Source organism: Camelina sativa, chromosome 13 (assembly GCF_030686135.1).
Source record: "Camelina sativa cultivar CO46 ecotype springtype chromosome 13, ASM3068613v1".
In the NCBI taxonomy this organism is placed as follows: Eukaryota; Viridiplantae; Streptophyta; class Magnoliopsida; order Brassicales; family Brassicaceae; genus Camelina; species Camelina sativa.
The window spans coordinates 7,910,645-7,930,321 of NC_141892.1; the positions used below are offsets into that span (position 1 = coordinate 7,910,645).

Consider the following 19,677-nt stretch of genomic DNA (forward strand, 5'->3'; position numbering starts at 1 on the left):
TGCGCGTGAGCGACTGGTGGTTTAGTTTATCTCCGTCTCGTTTATTCTTTTGGGGGTTCTCTCAGGACACCAGAGCGAGAGAAAGAAAATTCGAAGAAGGCAAACTCCGAAAAAAAAAAAAAAAAAAAAAAAAAAAAAACGGAACGTCAAACAGAAAAATTTAAAAACTAATCTTAATTTGACAAATTGAAATCGAATCAGAGAGAAGAGAAGAGAGTTCCCGCCATGGTGAAGCACCTACAGCAGCAGGAAGATCCCGTAGAGAAGACCAAATCTCTGATCTCTGCTCTCAACTACCTTTCTCGCGACCTTCTCTTGCCTTCTCACCTTTACCATTCTGTTTCTTCCATCCATCATGGCTCTGTCTCCGATCCCTCTCCTCCGCCTCTTTCTGTAAGCTCTCTTTTGTTCATTCGATTTCCTTTGTCTTCCTTGCTCGGATTCGTCGATTTTGTTGTGTGTTTTGTGAATCGAGTTTTCTGGTTCTAAGCAATTCGAATTTCGTATATGGATTTGGAGATTTTTATGAATTGGTTTATGAGGTTGTGGATCGAATTAACTGGTTCTATGCTTCTTCGGCTTGTTTACTTCTCTAATTGGTGTTTGCAGGGCAATTGTAGTACTTCCAGTGGAGGTGATTTGATGAGTGAGTTCGAAGATGCACTTTTGAAGCAGCGACAAAACTGTGAATCAGGCTCTCGGCTGGACGAATTAAAGGAAACTCGGTATAAGAGTCGTATCCATAACCGATTATCTGAACTTGAAGGTAGGTGATTGCTGATTTTTACTGTTTCTAGTTTGTTGCAAAACTATTTGTCTAGATTTCTCCTGCTTGTAATTTTTATTGTCTATTAGGTTTCTGTAAAAAAGCCTATGGAACCAATTATCCTGTGAGAGGAATGCTCACTCTCATTCTTGTGGTTTGAATCAGGATTACCTTCAAATAGAGGTGAAGATTTGCAGAATAAATGCTTACTTGATCTTTATGGACTTAAGGTATTATGTGTGCAAGTAGAGGGATTCTTTTTCTATTATGTGACAGTGTTTTGAAATATGGTTTTACTTTAACACTGACGCTGTGTCTCGTTTGTGTGTGGCAGTTACAAGAACTACAGTGCAAGGTTCGGGGTGAGGTGAGCGCGGAATACTTGCTGCGTTTGAATTGTGTACATCCTGAAAGACAACTATATGACTGGGGCATGATGCGGTTGCCTCGCCGAATGTATGGGGTTGGTGATCCTTTTGTTATGGAAGCTGATGATCAGTTCAGAAACAAGCGTGATGCCGAGGTCATTTTGCTTTCTAATCTAACGAAAAATTGCTTCCTCTCAGATTTTATAGTTTTACCTATAATGATGAATTGGTTCTTCGAATGGAAACTGATAACGTTTTGAGAATTGATATGATAGGAACCAGTACCTTTTAGAAGAAAAACTAGACTAAGAGTTGTGGATATATCTGTACTAGGTTCTTGTTGTTGTTTAGAGACGAATTTTGTACAACTGTCTGAAACCTGTACAAAAGTTGTAGTTGGGATATATGATGATACTATTTTATGATTTATTTAACTTCTTGCTGATGCGTTCAAACTCTTTGCTCAGAGGTTATTACGGTTAGAAGAAGAGGAGAAGAATCTGATTGAAACGACACAGAGGAAATTCTTTGCAGAAGTACTCAACGCTGTCCGTGAATTCCAGTTGCAAATTCAGGCGTCTCAGAGACGGTGTAAGCAAAGAAATGATTTTGTCCAGGTATGATATTCCTGGCATTATGTCTATCATTGTTCACTTTTCTTGCCATAAAACCCAGGACCCTGGTTATATTGTAATTATACTACAAAAAGGATTTATGCCGTCTATCTAACAGGGCTGGCATGGAAAACAAAGGCTACGTGCTACCCGAGCTGAAAAACTGCGGATCATGGCGCTTAAATCTGATGATCAAGAGGCATACATGAAACTAGCAAAGGAGAGTAAGAATGAAAAACTAACCCTTTTCCTAGAGGAGACAAACAAAATCTTCGTTAGTTTGGGAGCTGCAGTCCAGCGTCAGAAAGATGCCAAAATTTCAGAAGGCATCAAACTACTGAAAGGCTCAGAATCTGACTTATCTGAAGTTGATGCTCCCGAGGATGTGCTTCCTGACCAAGATATTGAGATCATCGAGTCTGACAATAATGATGATTCTAATGACTTACTGGAAGGCGAGAGGCAGTATAACTTGGCTATCCATACAATACAAGAGGAGGTAATTATGGTTGTCTTGTCTTTTAGTATTTAATAGGAGGATGGTTAAGTTTGTTTAACTCAACTATCAATGCTTTCTTTAACAGGTGACGAAGCAGCCATCCCTTCTACAAGGTGGGGAACTGAGATCTTACCAATTAGAAGGGCTTCAATGGATGGTCTCTTTATACAACAACGACTATAATGGAATTTTAGCCGATGAAATGGGTTTGGGAAAGACTATCCAAACAATTGCACTGATTGCGTATCTTCTTGAGAGTAAAAATGTGCATGGGCCTCATCTAATAGTGGCTCCAAAAGCTGTGCTACCAAATTGGGAAAATGAGTTTGCAACATGGGCACCCAGGTATGTTCATAACAACCTTTCATACTTCATTAATTGCATATGTATGGATGTTCTGTATGAAATATGCTTCATTTTGTCCATTTGACAGCATTTCCGCTTTTCTTTACGATGGATCGAAAGAGAGAAGAAGTGAAATACGTGCAACAATAGCAGGAGGAAAATTTCAGGTGTTGGTAACCCATTACGATCTTATCATGAGAGATAAAGCATTTTTGAAGAAAATTGACTGGAACTACATGATTGTTGATGAAGGACATCGGCTAAAGAACCATGAATGTGCTCTCGCAAAGACTCTAGGAACGGGGTATGTGTGAATCTCTTATTTTTTATAAGTCTATCTAGTTTCTTAAAACCTTCTTACGCATAGCTTGATGAAGTCTGAAATGAATGGTGTTAATTGGTTCTTAGTTGTTACTCTGATTTTTTATCTCGTGCTGTCACAGAGTAACTTTGAATACATTTTGCTTACACTATTTTTTCCTGGATGCAGCTATCGCATTAAGCGCAGACTTCTACTAACTGGGACGCCCATACAAAACAGTCTTCAAGAACTATGGTCGCTGCTTAATTTTCTCCTTCCTCACATCTTTAACTCGGTTCAGAATTTCGAAGAATGGTTTAATACTCCTTTCGCCGAACGTGATACTGCCAGTCTTACAGATGAAGAGGAGCTGTTGATTATTAATCGTCTGCATCATGTGGGTTTATTATGCTCTTATGTTTGCTTAAACTTTTTCTTTAGCAAATTCGCTATGCAAAATACTTGATGTTATGTCACTTTCAGGTCATAAGGCCGTTTCTACTGAGAAGGAAAAAGAGTGAAGTTGAGAAATTCCTTCCTGGAAAGACACAAGTCATACTGAAGTGTGATATGTCGGCTTGGCAAAAGTTGTATTACAAACAAGTTACAGACGTAGGCAGGGTCGGTATTCAAACAGGTTTGTAGCTTAGCTTTAACTTCTTCTCTCTCTCTCAAATCTTAATATAAATCAGAAAGTTAAACTGCTAATTGCTAATGGAATCATTATCTGCAGGGAATGGAAAATCAAAGAGTCTGCAGAATCTGACAATGCAATTAAGAAAGTGTTGTAATCATCCGTACCTATTTGTTGGAGGAGAGTATAACATGTGGAAGAAGCCGGAGATTGTGAGAGCTTCAGGAAAATTCGAGCTACTTGATCGCCTCCTTCCGAAACTGAAAAAGGCTGGACACAGAATTCTTCTCTTCTCTCAAATGACTCGTCTCATTGACCTTCTCGAAATTTACTTGACACTCAATGACTACATGTACCTCAGACTCGACGGTACCACAAAGACAGACCAAAGAGGGGTTTTACTGAAGCAATTCAACGAACCGGACTCTCCCTACTTCATGTTTCTTCTGAGCACACGTGCTGGTGGTCTTGGTTTGAACTTACAAAGTGCAGACACTATAATTATATTTGACAGTGATTGGAATCCACAAATGGACCAGCAGGCAGAGGATCGTGCCCATCGGATAGGGCAGAAAAAGGAAGTGAGAGTGTTTGTGTTGGTTAGCATTGGCTCCATTGAAGAAGTAATATTGGAGCGTGCAAAGCAAAAGATGGGCATTGATGCCAAAGTCATACAAGCAGGGCTCTTCAACACAACCTCTACTGGTAAAAGGCGTTAAAACACATACATATCCATACCAACCACAAACTTGATTTTTTGATAAATGCTAATCTCTCTCTTTGAATCATCGACAGCGCAAGACAGGAGAGAGATGCTTGAAGAGATCATGAGCAAAGGAACGAGCTCACTGGGGGAAGATGTGCCAAGTGAAAGAGAGATTAACCGGCTCGCAGCTCGAACCGAGGATGAGTTTTGGATGTTTGAACAAATGGACGAGGAAAGACGTAAAAAGGAGAACTATAATACACGTCTCATGGAAGAGAAGGAAGTTCCTGAGTGGGCTTACACTACAGAGACTCAAGAAGACAAGGCTAACGATTCGAAAAACCATTTTGGTAGCGTCACGGGTAAACGGAAACGAAAAGAAGCAGTGTACAGCGATTCTTTAAGCGAGTTGCAGTGGATGAGAGCGATGGAGAGTGAAGAAGAAGATACTTCAAAAGTCTCTAAGAAACGAAAGAAAAGGGACACAAAGACACCAATGAGTAATGGGTCAAAGGTAGAGGCAGAGTCGAGCGGAAGCGAAGAGGGAAAAGTAGAAGAAGAAGAAGAAGAAGAAGAAGAAGAAGAAGAAAGAAAGGAGGAGAGTGGGAAAGAGAGTGAAGAAGAAAATGACAAGAAGCCATTATTCAGTTGGAAAACTTATAAGAAGAAAAGGTCAATCGGAAGTAAAAACTAAACTGAGAAGAATGTTTTCTTTTTACAAGGCAATATAAGCCATGTTCTGATTTAATTTCTCTGTTTTTTTTTTCTTTATTCAAAACCTTGGCAAAAATAGAGATCATTTCTAGAATTCAGAGCTTAAGATGAAATGGTAGACCGATTTTGTGTATATTTAGGGAGTATTTAATCAAAAAATTTGAGTGATTTGTTTTTTTTTGTTTAAAAAAAAAATCCTACGTTATTTCAATCATGAATTTTAAAATGTTTTTTGAAATACAATGTTACTAAACTAATGATTTGAAAATCTTATCTAAAATCCACTATCTTTGAAAACATTTAGAGGATTTACTTACTTACAGAAATCTAAAACTAACCGTTAGAATGGATCATTTGGGAATATCTTACTATAAATTATAACAACTTCCCTAAAATAAAAAAAATCATATCAAAACTCATTATAACTCTTAAATTAGGAAATAGCATTTGATATATTTTTTTTAAATCTGAATTTATAATACTTTGGCAAAATGGTATAAATAGATAGATAGAAGAATACTCCACACAAAAAGAAAAAAAAAATATTAAACTCATAGGGCGGAGAAAAGGATCAAGAAGATGACCACCACCATGAAAATCATGTCTTTTGCTATGCTACTTGTTCTTTTGTTCTCTATTGGTTAGTCTCTCACCATAAATTTTGATACGTATGGTATGGATATACAATAAGGGATTATATAAACCTTTTGTTTGATCTTTAGATGGTTCTTGAAAGTTGGAAGTGAAAGAAAAATATAATTTGTTTTGCATGTTATAGATGTTGTTGTTGAAGGATCCGATAGTTCGTTGTGCTGTAACACACATGCGAAATTTGGAGCGTGCAAAACTTACCATGACAGAAAGAGATGCGACAAGTGATGTCGTGATGGATGTGCTAATAAGAAAGGCGGTATTTGCAAACGTGTTTCTGGTGGACGAAAACAACAATGCCATTGTTACTGTTAAAACACCTCTCCCTCATATGCTGATTATGTCTTTGATTTACATTTTATATACAAGAAAAGCTGATATAAAATCAATGTTCGCCCAGTTTAAATCGTATCTAAACCAAACAAACAGCTACTCCATTTTATAATAGCGATACAATCTCTCTTTTAACAAAAAGCCATCGGCAAAAATAAAGTCTCAATACGATTTCATCCTTGTAGCAGCCGGCTAAAGTAATCCTGGTACAAAACAAACAAAAACATTGAAAAGTACCAACCAAACATTACAGACTTAATCATCCTCCTGATTAACTTCAAGGTTCTTCAGCTTCGATTCCAGCTCGCCATTCCCGTTACCTTCGTACTCTTCATCTTCTTCGTTTTCCTCATTATCGTCATCTTCTTCTCCATCAGGATCGTTCTCGTCAAAAGGTCCAAGTAACTCTGGGGACTTCTTGAATATCTCTTTAACTTCTTCAATGCCTTCTTCTGATATGATATTCCCGTCAATGTTCAACAGCTTGAAAGCTTCTTTCTTAACAACGACTTGAGCCAAGGCCCGTGCTCCAGCTCTTCTTATGAAGTTCGTGCTCATATCGATGTATTGCAATTTCGAATGATCTTCTTCCATACTCTTTGCAATCTGGACACATCCCTCATCTTTCAGCTCATTTTCAGACAGATTCAACTTGTTCAGATTTTGCTTTGCTGCTACACATGCTGCGATGGCCGAAGCCGCTTCAACAGTTATGTCATTACCTGCCATCTCTAGAACTTCAATAGGTGAAACAGACTCCTTAAGAGCGTTTGCTATGGCTATGGCACCTTCATCCTCTAGATTTAGATAACTCAAGTAAAGCTCAGTCAAGTGTTTGTAGCTTGAAAGAGTTTTGCTGAGAGAAACTCCGGCTTCTGTGCCAAACATATTATCCCGCAGATCAAGTTTCCCAATATGAGTACAATGCTCAAGTGCTTCTGACAAGGCGACTCCCCCTTCTGAGCCAACTCTTGTGGAAGAGCACCGGAAATTCTCCAGCAGTGGCGAACGCTTAACAACCTCTGCAATCGCGAGTGCCCCTTCATCACCCGTCATGTTATTATGAAAATGAAGGACCCTCAAATTCTCTGTTGAAGGAATCAACTCGGAGACCGCTTGTGCAGCTTCCTTAGAGACACCATCATTCATCAAATACAGCTCTTCCAAAGAGCTCTGAGATTTTAACAGCGCCCCAAATGCTCTAACACCCTTCTCACCCAATGCATTCTCTGATAAGTTGAGAGACAACAAGATACTACCTTGCAGCGCGTCAGAAAATATATTCATAACTTGAAGAGCTTCAGCCTCAGGACGTCCAGCAACAAAGTCAGACAAGTCAACTTCCTTAAGCTGATCTTTCAAAGACGCCAAGATAGGCTCAGCGACACGAGCAGCACCCAAACCAAAACTCCTATTGCTAAAACATATCTTAAAGTAACCATTACCAGGCTCCTTCAACGGTTTGAGAAGCTCCTCAGCCTCCTCGGCTTCAATGAAAGCACGTTTACCTTTAGAGATATCGAAAAAAGTTTCACAGGGAGAAGAAGAAGCAGCAGGAGTAGGTACTACTTCTTCAGAAACAGATTCTCTTTTGACAACAACCTTAGCAACAGGACCTTTCTTGAGAACTTCCAAGATAAGCTTACTACATTCTTTAGCATAAAGCTGTACAGCTGAACCGCCATCACCATCAGGTTCCCTCTCAAACTGTTGGTTAGCAGTGGTAAAAGCAGTATCCTCAATCCTCTTAGCGTTCTCGGAAGCTTGGTCGGTGGTTAAGCTACCGTATTTTTCAGTAAAAATGGTCTTGGAAGAGAGGTTGTTGGTTATACGTTTAATGAGAGATTGCCTTGTTGGTAAACTCGGCGGCCATAGTTTAATCGAAAAAGCATGAGGTCGCGAATCAAGTGTATCCCCCATTATCACTACTGCAAATTAAAAATCACAAATTCGAGAGAGATTGAATCTAATAAGCAAATTGAGACAAATATGATCAGCACAAATCTGAAAGGACAGTAAATCGTAAAGATCGGAGATTACAGTCTCCAGACTAGAACTACGAGGAACGAAACAATCGGTGATAGTCACACAGTTTATATATCATCGGATCCGGGAGGAGAAAAAAAAAGGAAAGCGTACCGAAGAACACGGATGAGGATTCTGTGAATCTGCGGAGGTCTGAGAGAGAGAGAGAGAGAGAGAGTCTCTGGGCTGGCTGCGAATGAAGAGTTGTGTTTTAGGGTTTCTCTCTATAGAACCACCGGAGCTTAGCTTACTACCCCTTTAAATCTCCCTCCCACCCACGTTGTTGAACCAAAAAGTCTAATAGTGTGACTGACTGACTCATGTATGAGTAATGTTATGTACCAAATTCGATTTAATTTAATTAATTTACAACAATCCCACCAAAATATTCACTTTTTTTTTTTTTGTGGAAGATAACGTAATAAAATTGGAATCAACTTGACATTAAGACAACTCATCCTCATATTATATAATTGACCATGATTACATGTGAAAATGTGATCTATTTGACTGGCTGTGCTACAAAATTACATACAAATTGTGTGTCTGAAACTATCAAATCTGTGTATGTATAGTTTTTTTACAGCCACTTTGATTCTCTATTTGTGAAATCAAAAGGATGGGATGTATTGTATTTGATTGTAAATCATCATCATCATCCTCTAATGTTTTAAAGATTTGGAGTCTCAAAGACATGAACGGATGAAGCAAATATAAATTATATATCTCATCATCAGTCATCACACAAGTCACAAACCTACCCAAAGTCTCGTTTCTTCCAAACACAGAGGAACAGTGGATCAGTGGAGCGAGGATTTTGAATTTGAATGTTATGGAAGTTTACCATAATGCTATCTTTGGATACAACTGTGCCGATTTCTCTCAAAGACCGATTATGATCAGAAGAGATTAATACAATGACTTAAAATGAACCAAAAAGCACAGCAAATAACTAACAACAAACTCAGGACAGGACCATAAAGACGACCTCTAACAGCGGCTTGCTCTCTCCTCTCTCTCTATATATATATTCCTTGTCTACTTACCTCTAGTTAAGTGCAGTCTTCTTCTTTTTCGTCGTCTTCTTCTTCCACATTCTACAACCTCAAGCTTTGCAGGTTTGTCGTCGACTTTGTTAGAGCCCTACAAAAGTACTCTCTTATCTCTGGTATTGTTCGCTGCACCAGCTCGTTCTGCCTGCATTTTCCCATTTGACTATGTTTTAGACAAACAGCAATAAACAAATCTTATGGGACAGAGAGATAGAGGGAGAGAGATCTTGTTTATATTACCATGGCCTTGAACTCAGTTTATCAAAATGCTCCAGGATGAACAAGATACAAGCTTGCCTCAGCGACATCGCATGGAATGCCTCTGATAGCTCGTACATGACTCCTATGCTTTCCAACGTTATATCCTTTCATACGTACACAAAGAGTAACCGTGTCAGATTTCAATAGGTATTATGCAAACCACATCACTTTCCATTGCAATATAATTCTGGCTCACCTGAGCAATCGTGTATTCACAGAGTCGTTTCAGGCCATCCAAGAGATATTGATCCGCTGCTCTTAAAAGATCTTTTGATATCTCAGTAGTTATGTCGACAGATCCCGTGTATATAAATCTGAAAAACATAATCCAAGTGAGTCTATTAAATGATATGAAAAGTTCTCACAGACTTTTCGAAACCTCAATATCTCGAATGAGTCAATTAAAAGCCTGTAGAAGTTCACTATACCTCATCATTAACTCAAACACCTCCCATTTGATATTTGGAATCTCAATATCTCTAGCGTCTTTTTCCTGTGGTATTAAATGAAAAACAAACCATGACCCACTTAAGCTCTACTTTCCACACAAGAAAAATGTATTCTTTTGATAGAGAGCAGATCAGCATACACCCGTAGGTCATTGTCATCATAGCTAGTAAACGACATTTGTCATTTCATCCACAAGAACATTATCAAAAAGCCAAAAAAATTAGTTCACTTACTCTGTAACCACCATCAAACATTGCGCGAAATGCATCTGAGGATGCCAGCAAACAAATTCTGTGTGCATAGAATGTCCTTCCTGCAGTATGATTTTTTCTGTTTTACATATGGACTTTGGAGCTAACTAGATTTCCGCAACTTCTGAATTAATATATGATTACCTTCGACTAGAAAGGTTACATCAGAGAGCGTAGCATTATTTACATATTGCTCTCCGAGATAAACCTGTCACAAAAAGACATACAGAATACTGCATTGAGACTGCCACTCCTTACGTATTAGAGAACTAAAGCAAAAAGGAAACTCACCCTTTGTGTTGGAGAAGGAGGAGGAGCATCAACTGGAGAAAGTGCCATCGATTTATTTGCTAATTTGTACAACGCTGCCGCACCATCAAGTTGCTGCTTAGTGTTTGTGGAACCAAGAAGACCGAGTAGCAACTCCAACCCTGTCAAAAGACAACTCGATATAAAAACATTTTCACAAAAAAACATCTAAACTGGACAGTTGACGCTATAAAAGTCTTAACAAAATAGAAGACTAAAACAGAAAACAGCATCTCATTAGCTCATATAAATTAAAATAAAAATAAAAAACTGTCACATGCCATTGTCATCTATGAATATGGTTCTCTGATCCTCGGGTGAACAGAGATGAGCAAGAGCAAGAGCCACTCGTCGTTGGATAGACTTCTCTGAAATGTGCATTAGGTACAACAGATGTCTCAGAACCTACAAAGGAAAATCAAAGCACAGGTATATTAAAGGCTGAATAAAGAAATGCTTAACTTCAACAGAGCTTCAGAAACTCAACCAGGATAAAGCAGTTTCACTACCAATCGTCAATTGTGTATTTTTTTGGTCACCAAAGATGGAAAAAAACAAATTTAAAGACGAGTGTAATTCAACTTACTCTTCCATGAATCTTCTCCTCCAATCTCTTTAATGTTTTCGAGACACAATCTTTGGTTGCCTAAAAAATCATGGTATATAATAAACACTTACAGGGAAAGAGTAAAACAAAGAGGAAAGGTAACATCGCAATACATACTTGAACAATAAACTCTCCATCCTGTAGCTTCTGGATACCTCCCACCCTGATAAAATCCGACACATTGTCCTAGGGGAAGAAAATGGATCAATAACCCATTTATTGACGTTTACCATCAAATTTTGCATACTTATTAGAACATATACAGAAAGTAGCATAAGTATCATACAACACACCTCATTATCGGCAAGGCCATAAAGAGCAAAAGCAGCATTGTGTTGCAATGATCCATTTCTTGAATCAAGAAGCTTCAATAAAGGTCCTAAACCACCACTATGGGCAATCCCAGCTTGATTGTGGGCATCCTGTTAGAAAGAGTATGCTACTGTTTTAAAAACACAATAAGAAAACCCATCTTCCAGAACCATGGAAGTCAGCTCTTTTTAGCATCTATAAATTTAAAATCAAACAAATATAAAAGTAACAATAAGAAAACAGTTGACAACCAGGGCAGCGGCAAATTATCCAGGATCACTAGGTACTATTTAAAAACACCAAGAAACAAAAGCAACAAAATGACAGCTGTTGTGGTATCAAATGTTTAATCGAAGTTACTATTTTGCAATGCTCAAATAACTTTCAAACCGAACTACGAAAAGTTTTGTAACAAGAACCTGCGCCAATCTACCCAGTGCGAAGGCCGACATTTCCTTCAACTGAACATCCGGTGACTGCAGCATCTCAATCAAAGGACGGACAGCACCCCTTTGCACAATGTGCACCTGCAAAGTAATAGTTTTAAGCATAAAGTGAAATATGAACAAAAGACACCAATAAAACAGGGAAAATTATACAATTAGTGGGAAATGAGAAGGTATATTCTACAAATCAGCAGCAACAAACAATGTATCATTTCGTATAACCAAACAGAAAAGGATTTTAGGCTTTGCGGAATGGAAAAAGAGCTGCGGATAGAAAACCTGGGATGAAACTGTACCTTACAATCAGAATCAGTAGAGGCAAACTGCCCAAGTAATAAAGCCGCCTCTCTTTGGCTCTCAGGACAACAAGAGCTGAAATAGAAAAACTCAAGAAATCACAAGAATGAACTTGGGGTAAACAGCTAAGCATATTAAGAAAAGAAAAAAACCCCAGAAATAGAGAAGCTATTACAGAATTTTAGCTCTAGTCAGAACTATAACAACTCTATGCTGAACCATGTACATCAAAAACGTGAGTCTCCACATACCTAAGAAGACCAATGACAGGTTGCAACGCCCCGGCAGCAAGAACCTCTTTTTTAATGTGTGGAGACGAGTGTACTAGATTGCCTATAACTCCAACCTAAAAAGGTATGAATCAACTGGTTATTTCAATGTCAATCCCACGTACATAAATAAGTAGCAAAAAAGTTGATTATAAATAGTAAGATTCCTAACCGCTTCATAATGTATAGCAGCATCCTCTGATCCTAGCATTAGGATGAGCGTGGGAAGAGCATTGCACTCAACTATCTGCAAAGAAAATAATTTTCATGCTCCGCCCAAATCTAATTAGAAGCTGTATGTAAGATAGCAATATTTACCTGGTTCTTATTATCATCATTTTTAAATGCAAGGGTTCTCAGTGCCCCAGCTGCTGCTCGCTGAACCTTTGAATCAGAAAATTCAAGTAACTCCACGAGAGGTGGTATACCGCCTTCCATCCTGTTTCCAAACAACTGGAAGTTATGAAGATAGTTGTACTGAAGACAAATATCGAAAAGGAGGAAATCACTTCACTTAAAAATATGCTGACCTAACACGAGTCTTGATACTGCTGTTCTCATGAGCAAGATTAGTGATGGCATCAGCGGCTCTTCTGATAACACTATTCACAGCTCGAGAGCTAGAACCACCTTTGTTTCTCTTCAGCAGATTCACTAGATGAGGTAAGGCACCTTTGTCTACTATCAGTTTCTGATACTCTGGCTGTTAAAGCAGTCAAATCCCAAAACACGATCACACAAACTATACATAACAATCCCGTCCGTGTATAAAAAAAATTTCAATTACCAAAAGTTTCCTAAATTTAAGCAAGATTTGAAGTAACAATAACATAAAAGGAAACTGCTTTCAAGTTTCTAACATAATACAAGGAGACGGCCGAGAGAAATGGAGGATCAAAAACCTTAATTGCAAGAAGACCAAGCGCAAAAGCGCTTCCTTTCTCAACCTCGTGTTCGAACGGCTTCTCAGCCAAGTCCCCGCCGTTGTACGGCGGCGCTTGTAGATGCGTCATAAGAGCAGGAACAGCACCTCCGTCGACAATCAAGTTCACTAAATCCTCTGCTGAACATGACAGGGTCACTAGTCATGTAACAAAATAGGAAGAAACGGGCATAAAAAAAAAAAAAGGAGTAAGATCGGGAAGCTGATCTTTCACCGTTTTTGGCGAGCTCGGCAAGGACTTGAGTGGCGCGTTTAGCAGCAGCGCGATCGGATTCTTGCCAAGAGAAAGCAGAGTTTAGAACGGAAACTTGAGCAGCAACCTCGCTGACAAGCGCTTGGCCTCCGTCGGTGGTTACAGCAGAGATCTCTCGATCTTCTACGGCGGCTGCTCCTTCCTCAAGCTTTCTCTTTTGTCCTTTACGCTCAGGAAAGCTCCAACCTTCTCGCCTCTCCGGTTGTTGCTCCATCGTTCACAGAGTAGAGAAGACGACGATCCGAAGATGAGGAGATCAGAGAAGAAGAAGAAGAAGAAGCGTTTTGAAATCAATCCACCAAGCACAAAAGAGATCAGGGGCATTTTCGTCACTTCACTCCACACAGAAATAAAACCCCTTTCTTCCTTTTTTTCTAGTTTAATAAATTTATTTAAATTAAAAAAAAAAAAATCAAATTCGAAATTGAGATGAGACACAGTCACAGATATGTCTCGTGGTCTGTTTTTATGTCCAAAAATAAGTATAATCACGGAAACGTAATAAATAAAAATTAAGATGGAGAATGAAATGGTTATGCATATCTATTAAAAAAATTAAAAAATTAAAAAATTAAAAAATGAAAGAACAATTGCTAATTTGTGTGTATTTAATCGGAAAATTGAAAAGATAATCCAACGACTAAATGTTTCGAGGTTTAATTCATTAACAACAAAATCTTACATAATAAGAGAAGGTTTCTTCTAAACTTTGTTTGAGACGATGACATCTAGCGCTTTATATAGTTGACACTGTCTTTATATTAATTTTAATTTATAATTTATTATACACAATTGTTTAAGATCGATTGCTAATTAAATATGGCCACAATTGTCAACTTAATCCCTTCATTGTAAAATAAAAGTAAAAATAAACCCGGTAACCTCTAGTACTTAAGAAAGTAAAGTATAGAAGTAGGCTTTTGGACTTTTTGGTGGTCTGCCACAAAGGAGACGTGTTTGATAGTGTGAATAAAAAAAAATATCAAAGAGAGAAAGAAAGAAGTATTTCTTTAATTTGAGAAGATAAAAAAAAAAGGAACCACTTCTTTATAAAATGGTGACCACACCACCACATGTATATATATGAAAACTTCGAAGGCGCGAGAGCATGCTTTGTAGAACACAAAAGGAAAGAAGAACAAACGATAAAGTGAGGAAAAAATAAAGGGTATATTAATTAGTACTATAGTGTATTCATAGCTCATTATGATTGATATATGGAATTCAGTACCATATACTCATATCATCCTTTTGTGTCTCTCTCAAATCTCAATAATAGCATCACCACAACAACAAATTTAAGAGATTAGGGTGTGTTTGGGATTTGCACTGAGCTTGGAACATAAGAGCACACAAATGGGTAACCAAACCCTTGGTTTCTAGATTCGCCAAGATCCACTTTTTTCAAGTATCCCTTACTTCCAATGATGTAAGCAACGTTGCGACTGGGGTAGTTATGACTTTCTTTAATAACAAAGACTACTATCTTTGTCTCCTCGTCAACGAAAAAACTCCCATAGAAACTATGAAATGATGGACCAGAGAGTGGTATCGTATCAACAGCTAAGAACAAGTTGTTCCACGACACTGCATTGGGCTCAACTTTATTAGTAATCCATATCTTGACGGGTCCAGGTACACGGAAATCCCAATATAGCACAGCAAGCTGCTCTTCTCTAACACTAGAAAGAATCACAGTATCAAAGAAGAAAGAGTGGAAAGGCAGAGGTAGACGCGGTCCAAATCTCTCCGTTGTGAAATCAAAGCAGACTAGGAAATTTGGTGGTGTTTGTCCTCGTCCTAGTGGACGCTTCTCTTGAACATACCAGTAAGTGTTGCCCTTTACAGACGAGCTACTTTGTATCAACGGCATACACCAGTCCGGAGCAAAACCATCAGTGACCTTCCATGACCTACTCAAGTTTAAACTGTACATCTCAAACTCACAAATTTGGTTGCCACTCCCGTCGACCTCATTCACAAGTCTCAAGATTTTGTGCTTCCTCTTCTCCTTCTCGTATCCGAAAGCGTACTTCTCACATTTGTGGTAAGAATTACTGGGTTCAATCCACCTTGTTTGTCCCAAATAAGGGTTCCAAACAACAAGCCTAGATGAGTCTTTGTTTTTGGTGATGCATAAGAATAAACCGCCGCAGGGAAAGATTCTAGATATGTCGACAGCATCTGCATGGAGATTACCTATACGTTCCATATATGGATATATGAGATGGACGCTCATCAAGGAAACTTTACTATCCAGCATCATCAGCACCACCATCTCGATTCCCTTCCTCTGCTTCTTCTTTATAAAGCTCTCTTTTTTGGTCAAAGTGTTCCACTCTTTGCAGATCGATCGCAATTTTCCTAGAGATGTCACCGGAAGCCTAGAGAGCACCTCCTCCTCTATATCACTTGGAAGATCGGACATGATCTAATCTTCGAAACGATCGACTCTGTAATTTAAAATAAGCAATGACTCACTTTTAGCTCTCTATTTTCTACTCTTATATGACGCACGGTGGTGACGCTAGGGTTTCCGAAAGGAAAAAAAAAAAGGAAAAACAAAACCAAAACAAAAATAAAAATAAAAAAAGTCGTGTTCTGTGGGTGTCGAACCCGGGTTCTGAAGGGTCTTGTGTTTTTTTGGGTCAAGCACTCCAGTAGCATGGGTTCGGAAGATTCGACCGTGTGTTACCAACCTAATCACGGCATGAAAACATCTAATGTAAAGTTAAATGTCTAATAAGTACATGATATAGTTAAGTATTGTTTTCATTCTTAGAACGATTAGACAAATGCATAGAGAGAGAAACTGCCACACACTTGTTTAAAAATTTTTGTGTCCTCCATTCTTTTCTTGTGTAATGAAAGAAGACATCGTGGTGGCCTCGTAATAATTGGAGTGACATCTGTGATCCATCTAACGAAGACGCCAAAGGTTGATTTTCACTTTTACAGAATTGGACATTATTGAGTTTTTATGTCAGGGATTAATTTGATTGTTGGGTTTAAAATGTTAGGCCAGAGTTACCAGTAGTAGTGGACCCTGTCCTATAAACGTTGAGCCATAAGTCACTTGGTGGATTTTTGCTAACAAGACATCTGAAACTTGCATGTGCACACATCAATCCTCATCATTCATTGTCACAACACTATACTCTGCGCTCCTTGATCTTTAGTTATCTTTGGCATTTACTCTTTTGTCTTCTCGCACCTTTCAAATCTTAAACTAACAAATCATTTTTAAGTATAAACCAAATATTTGATCTTTTTGATCAAACCCATACCTTAGTTACAAACAGATATATATACACAAACTAACAAGATTTTCGAATTCAAAAATATAATCAAAAGCAAAAAAATGGGTGTATTCAAATTCAATAATGATTAAAATTTTATTGTTCTCCGGGTATGAAAATGTTCACATTTACACTGTCACACCTCAGATCTCAATCACAAAGATCCATCTAATCACAAAACCCAACCAAGGGAAGGATAAATATAAACCACACAAAAGATGTTCATCAAGTTCGTCTCTCTACTCTGTTTTTGTGTAGCCTTAGAGGAAACAGAGGAGGCAATGGAGCAGATGACTTAGAAGGAGTACAAACAGGAACATGAATCATTGGTCTTATCCTAATAGTCACAGATCTCGTCCTCTCTAACCCTTTCTTACCTCTCTTCCCTTCCTTCTCTCTCTCATCCTTCTTCACCGCATCACCAATCGAGCTAGAAGAAGACGATGTCGAGCTCGAAGAAGAAGACGGCGAGAGAGACGATACCCTCGTTGACGAAACCGTTGTCGTCGTGGTGGTCCTCTGTTTCTTCAGCCGTAAAAGCTCTTTCCACAGCACAGTGCACTTTGGTGGACGTGGAGAAGGGTCGTCGTCAAGAAACCAGCTTCCTCTGTTGTTGTTGTTGTTGTTGTTCTCCTGCTCCTTGTTGTTATGAAGAACCTCCTCTCTCACTACTTTATGATCTTCTTCTTCTTCTTCGACTTCAACTTTTGTTTTCAAGTTGACGTTTTTAAGCTTCTCTGAATGCTTTACCTGCCAGAAAGGAAGTAACTTTCCTTCACAGAACAACTCGTCGGCGGTAAGCATCGTTTGGTTACTCGTTACGTTTTCAGACAGAAACTCAAAGTCTCCAGCTTTCACCAAGTTCGTCTTGTCTTTTTCTTCTTTGCCGACAATGAGGTTCACAGGGTTGATACAGATGTAATCTCCGTCGCTATCTGATGATGACAAATCCGCTGAGAAGGAGATACGTGGTCCTGACGACGGTGGTGACGCCGCCTCAGTCATGAAAACCATCTTAGCTTCCGCCATTGTAGCCGTTTCCGCTGATACCATAATGTTCGTACTACTATGTAACAACAACGGAGCTAGTTATGAAGTGACAAACAAAATAAGTGTAAGCTAGAGCAAGTGGACTTTGAAAGAGAGAGAGAGAAATGAAGATTCAGAATGTTAAGTTGAGGATAACATTTATATAAAAGAAAAATTCAAGGACAGAGAGAGAGAGAGAGACAAGTAATGAGGTAAGACTACCACATGGACACGTTGAGATGGAGACAAATTCACAGAGAGCTGTAAGAAGGAGAAGAAGGATGAACCTATGGAAGATGAAAGATTAGATGATGTGAACATGCATTTTGCAGATATAAATATTACTCACATCGATCGGGAGTTGCATTGGATTATTAAAAAATACTCCATATATATTGTGTTTTTCAATGATTAAATCTGGTTAATTATTAAGAAATCATTTGAAAATTGTAGATTTGGATTTGAAAGGATGGATCGAGGGAGGTTTGACTGAAGGGGTTAAGGAGGAAGCTAGAGTTGAACAGAACAGGGGACACATGTCCTCACATGACCTTTCGTGTCTTTGCCATGTGATAACAAGTACAACTCTCTTGACATGAGATACTTCCCTAACAATAACTTATCTACCCATTGGGCATATCAAAAACAAAATTACCATTGGGTTATAACCTTTATACAGTAAATATGGAATCCTATCATTGGATAATTAATTACTTAAAAGTACAAAATTATGATGTCTTTATAATCATTGGATAATTAATTACTGTCGGATAAGACGAGATCATAGCTCCTATAATTTGATTTATTTCACCTTCTGCTTATTAATACAAATATTACAATCGTAATGGTTATTTTTATTTTTTTTGATGTAACCCAAAAAACCAATAATATATGTATTTTCGATCAGCTTAAACAATTATGAATGATGATTACTCGATATTTAAACTTTGAGGCACTTTGAGGACGGCGGGTTTCTTGGTGTTGGACCACTCCTTTTTGTTTTGGTGCAGATCGTTGTAGTTATTATCATTGCCAAAATATATACAAAAAATATTATTACGATTACATCAATACATCCCCTTTTTAAGTGCCAATATGTCAAAATACAAAATATTGTATGATTCTACTATTATTGTATAGTTTTTATTTTCTTTTATTTTCTATGCAACAGTGCATATATTAAATGCTGTCGCGAGAGGAGTGAGTGAGGGAGAGAAAGAGACAGCGATGTTACCAAAGATCTTACTAAAACACATGTCACTGTTTATCATTATTAACTGTCCATTACCATGCCATGCAAATACAAAATTCCAGCCTATCCTACTCCATTTCAATATTTGATCCTGGCCACCACTAATCATCATTAACCAGCACACTAGTTATGTTATTAACTCATTACTCTATCAATTTTAACTCACGCAAAAATATTGGCATAAAAGAATAACGTACACACACACAAAAAAAAAATCATCTTTGTAGAATTAGAGATCGACGTTTTATACATTCTTCGAACCAATATTATCCCATACATCATTGATGATAGTATATAATATTGCAATAAAAAAATATAGTAATATAATTGAAAGTTGTAACTAGATTGGTCCCCTAAACTGATATTATATCATTGCATTTCACTGTGCTTGTGTTTATACAAACATCAAGATGGTCAAGGAAAAAGTGAAGAGACCCGCATTATTAAATGAAGTTATGAAGACTTTCATTTTGGCTATGATTAAAACATATATAGAAGTGAATATTTTAGTTTGTAATGTATAAGAGAAACAAAGTCTAGAGGAGCTTTGACTCTGACCGCATAACTAGAATCTTGTATCACGTATATAACCGATTCTCAATGCAAAGAAGCACATGCATCCATCCACTTAGAGCCAAACATATGCATATGTGGTTAATGTTGTTGAGCTTCTACTCCACGTATATGATTA

At 38.0% G+C, this 19,677-nt stretch overlaps 4 protein-coding genes and 2 pseudogenes across 6 annotated transcripts; 2 read left to right on the forward strand and 4 right to left on the reverse strand.

Moving 5' to 3' along the window:
* The first annotated feature begins 1 nt into the window (after position 1).
* Positions 2-5,115, forward strand: LOC104735996 (putative ATP-dependent DNA helicase CHR23). Its single transcript, XM_010455901.3, has 12 exons — positions 2-393; positions 610-766; positions 932-996; positions 1,101-1,289; positions 1,602-1,751; positions 1,867-2,247; positions 2,333-2,592; positions 2,681-2,896; positions 3,083-3,290; positions 3,377-3,530; positions 3,627-4,232; positions 4,323-5,115. The coding sequence occupies exons 1-12, from the start codon at positions 226-228 to the stop codon at positions 4,925-4,927; spliced, it is 3,159 nt and encodes a 1,052-aa protein (XP_010454203.2). The 5' UTR covers positions 2-225; the 3' UTR covers positions 4,928-5,115.
* Positions 5,116-5,526: 411 nt separating this feature from the next.
* LOC109128517 (putative defensin-like protein 23) lies at positions 5,527-7,340 on the forward strand (annotated as a pseudogene). Its single transcript, XR_015578327.1, has 2 exons — positions 5,527-5,587; positions 5,726-7,340. The product of XR_015578327.1 is annotated as a putative defensin-like protein 23 (transcript).
* LOC104735997 (RAN GTPase-activating protein 2) lies at positions 6,012-8,391 on the reverse strand. Its single transcript, XM_010455902.3, has 2 exons — positions 8,071-8,391; positions 6,012-7,859 (listed from the first exon to the last, which is right to left on the reverse strand). The coding sequence occupies exon 2, from the start codon at positions 7,849-7,851 to the stop codon at positions 6,187-6,189; it is 1,665 nt and encodes a 554-aa protein (XP_010454204.2). The 5' UTR covers positions 7,852-7,859; positions 8,071-8,391; the 3' UTR covers positions 6,012-6,186.
* Positions 8,392-8,760: 369 nt separating this feature from the next.
* Positions 8,761-13,876, reverse strand: LOC104735998 (ARM REPEAT PROTEIN INTERACTING WITH ABF2). 2 transcript variants are annotated; one of them, XM_010455903.2, is made up of 19 exons: positions 13,368-13,876; positions 13,113-13,270; positions 12,741-12,913; positions 12,529-12,649; positions 12,383-12,457; positions 12,193-12,287; positions 11,941-12,016; positions 11,618-11,725; positions 11,180-11,308; positions 11,004-11,072; positions 10,866-10,925; positions 10,561-10,684; positions 10,262-10,401; positions 10,115-10,178; positions 9,953-10,032; positions 9,698-9,762; positions 9,466-9,583; positions 9,249-9,373; positions 8,761-9,153 (listed from the first exon to the last, which is right to left on the reverse strand). In XM_010455903.2, the coding sequence occupies exons 1-19, from the start codon at positions 13,618-13,620 to the stop codon at positions 9,054-9,056; spliced, it is 2,133 nt and encodes a 710-aa protein (XP_010454205.2). In that variant the 5' UTR covers positions 13,621-13,876; the 3' UTR covers positions 8,761-9,053. The 2 variants fall into 2 exon arrangements, with proteins under 2 accessions (XP_010454205.2, XP_019090650.2); XM_019235105.2 differs by having other exon boundaries at positions 13,113-13,273; positions 13,368-13,774.
* Positions 13,877-14,712: 836 nt separating this feature from the next.
* Positions 14,713-15,852, reverse strand: LOC104738052 (F-box/kelch-repeat protein At3g16740 pseudogene; annotated as a pseudogene).
* A 930-nt stretch (positions 15,853-16,782) lies between these two features.
* On the reverse strand, positions 16,783-18,272 carry LOC104735999 (uncharacterized). The gene has a single exon (XM_019234914.2). It carries the CDS (start codon positions 17,756-17,758, stop codon positions 16,931-16,933), a length of 828 nt encoding a protein of 275 aa, XP_019090459.1. The 5' UTR covers positions 17,759-18,272; the 3' UTR covers positions 16,783-16,930.
* Positions 18,273-19,677: the final 1,405 nt, after the last annotated feature.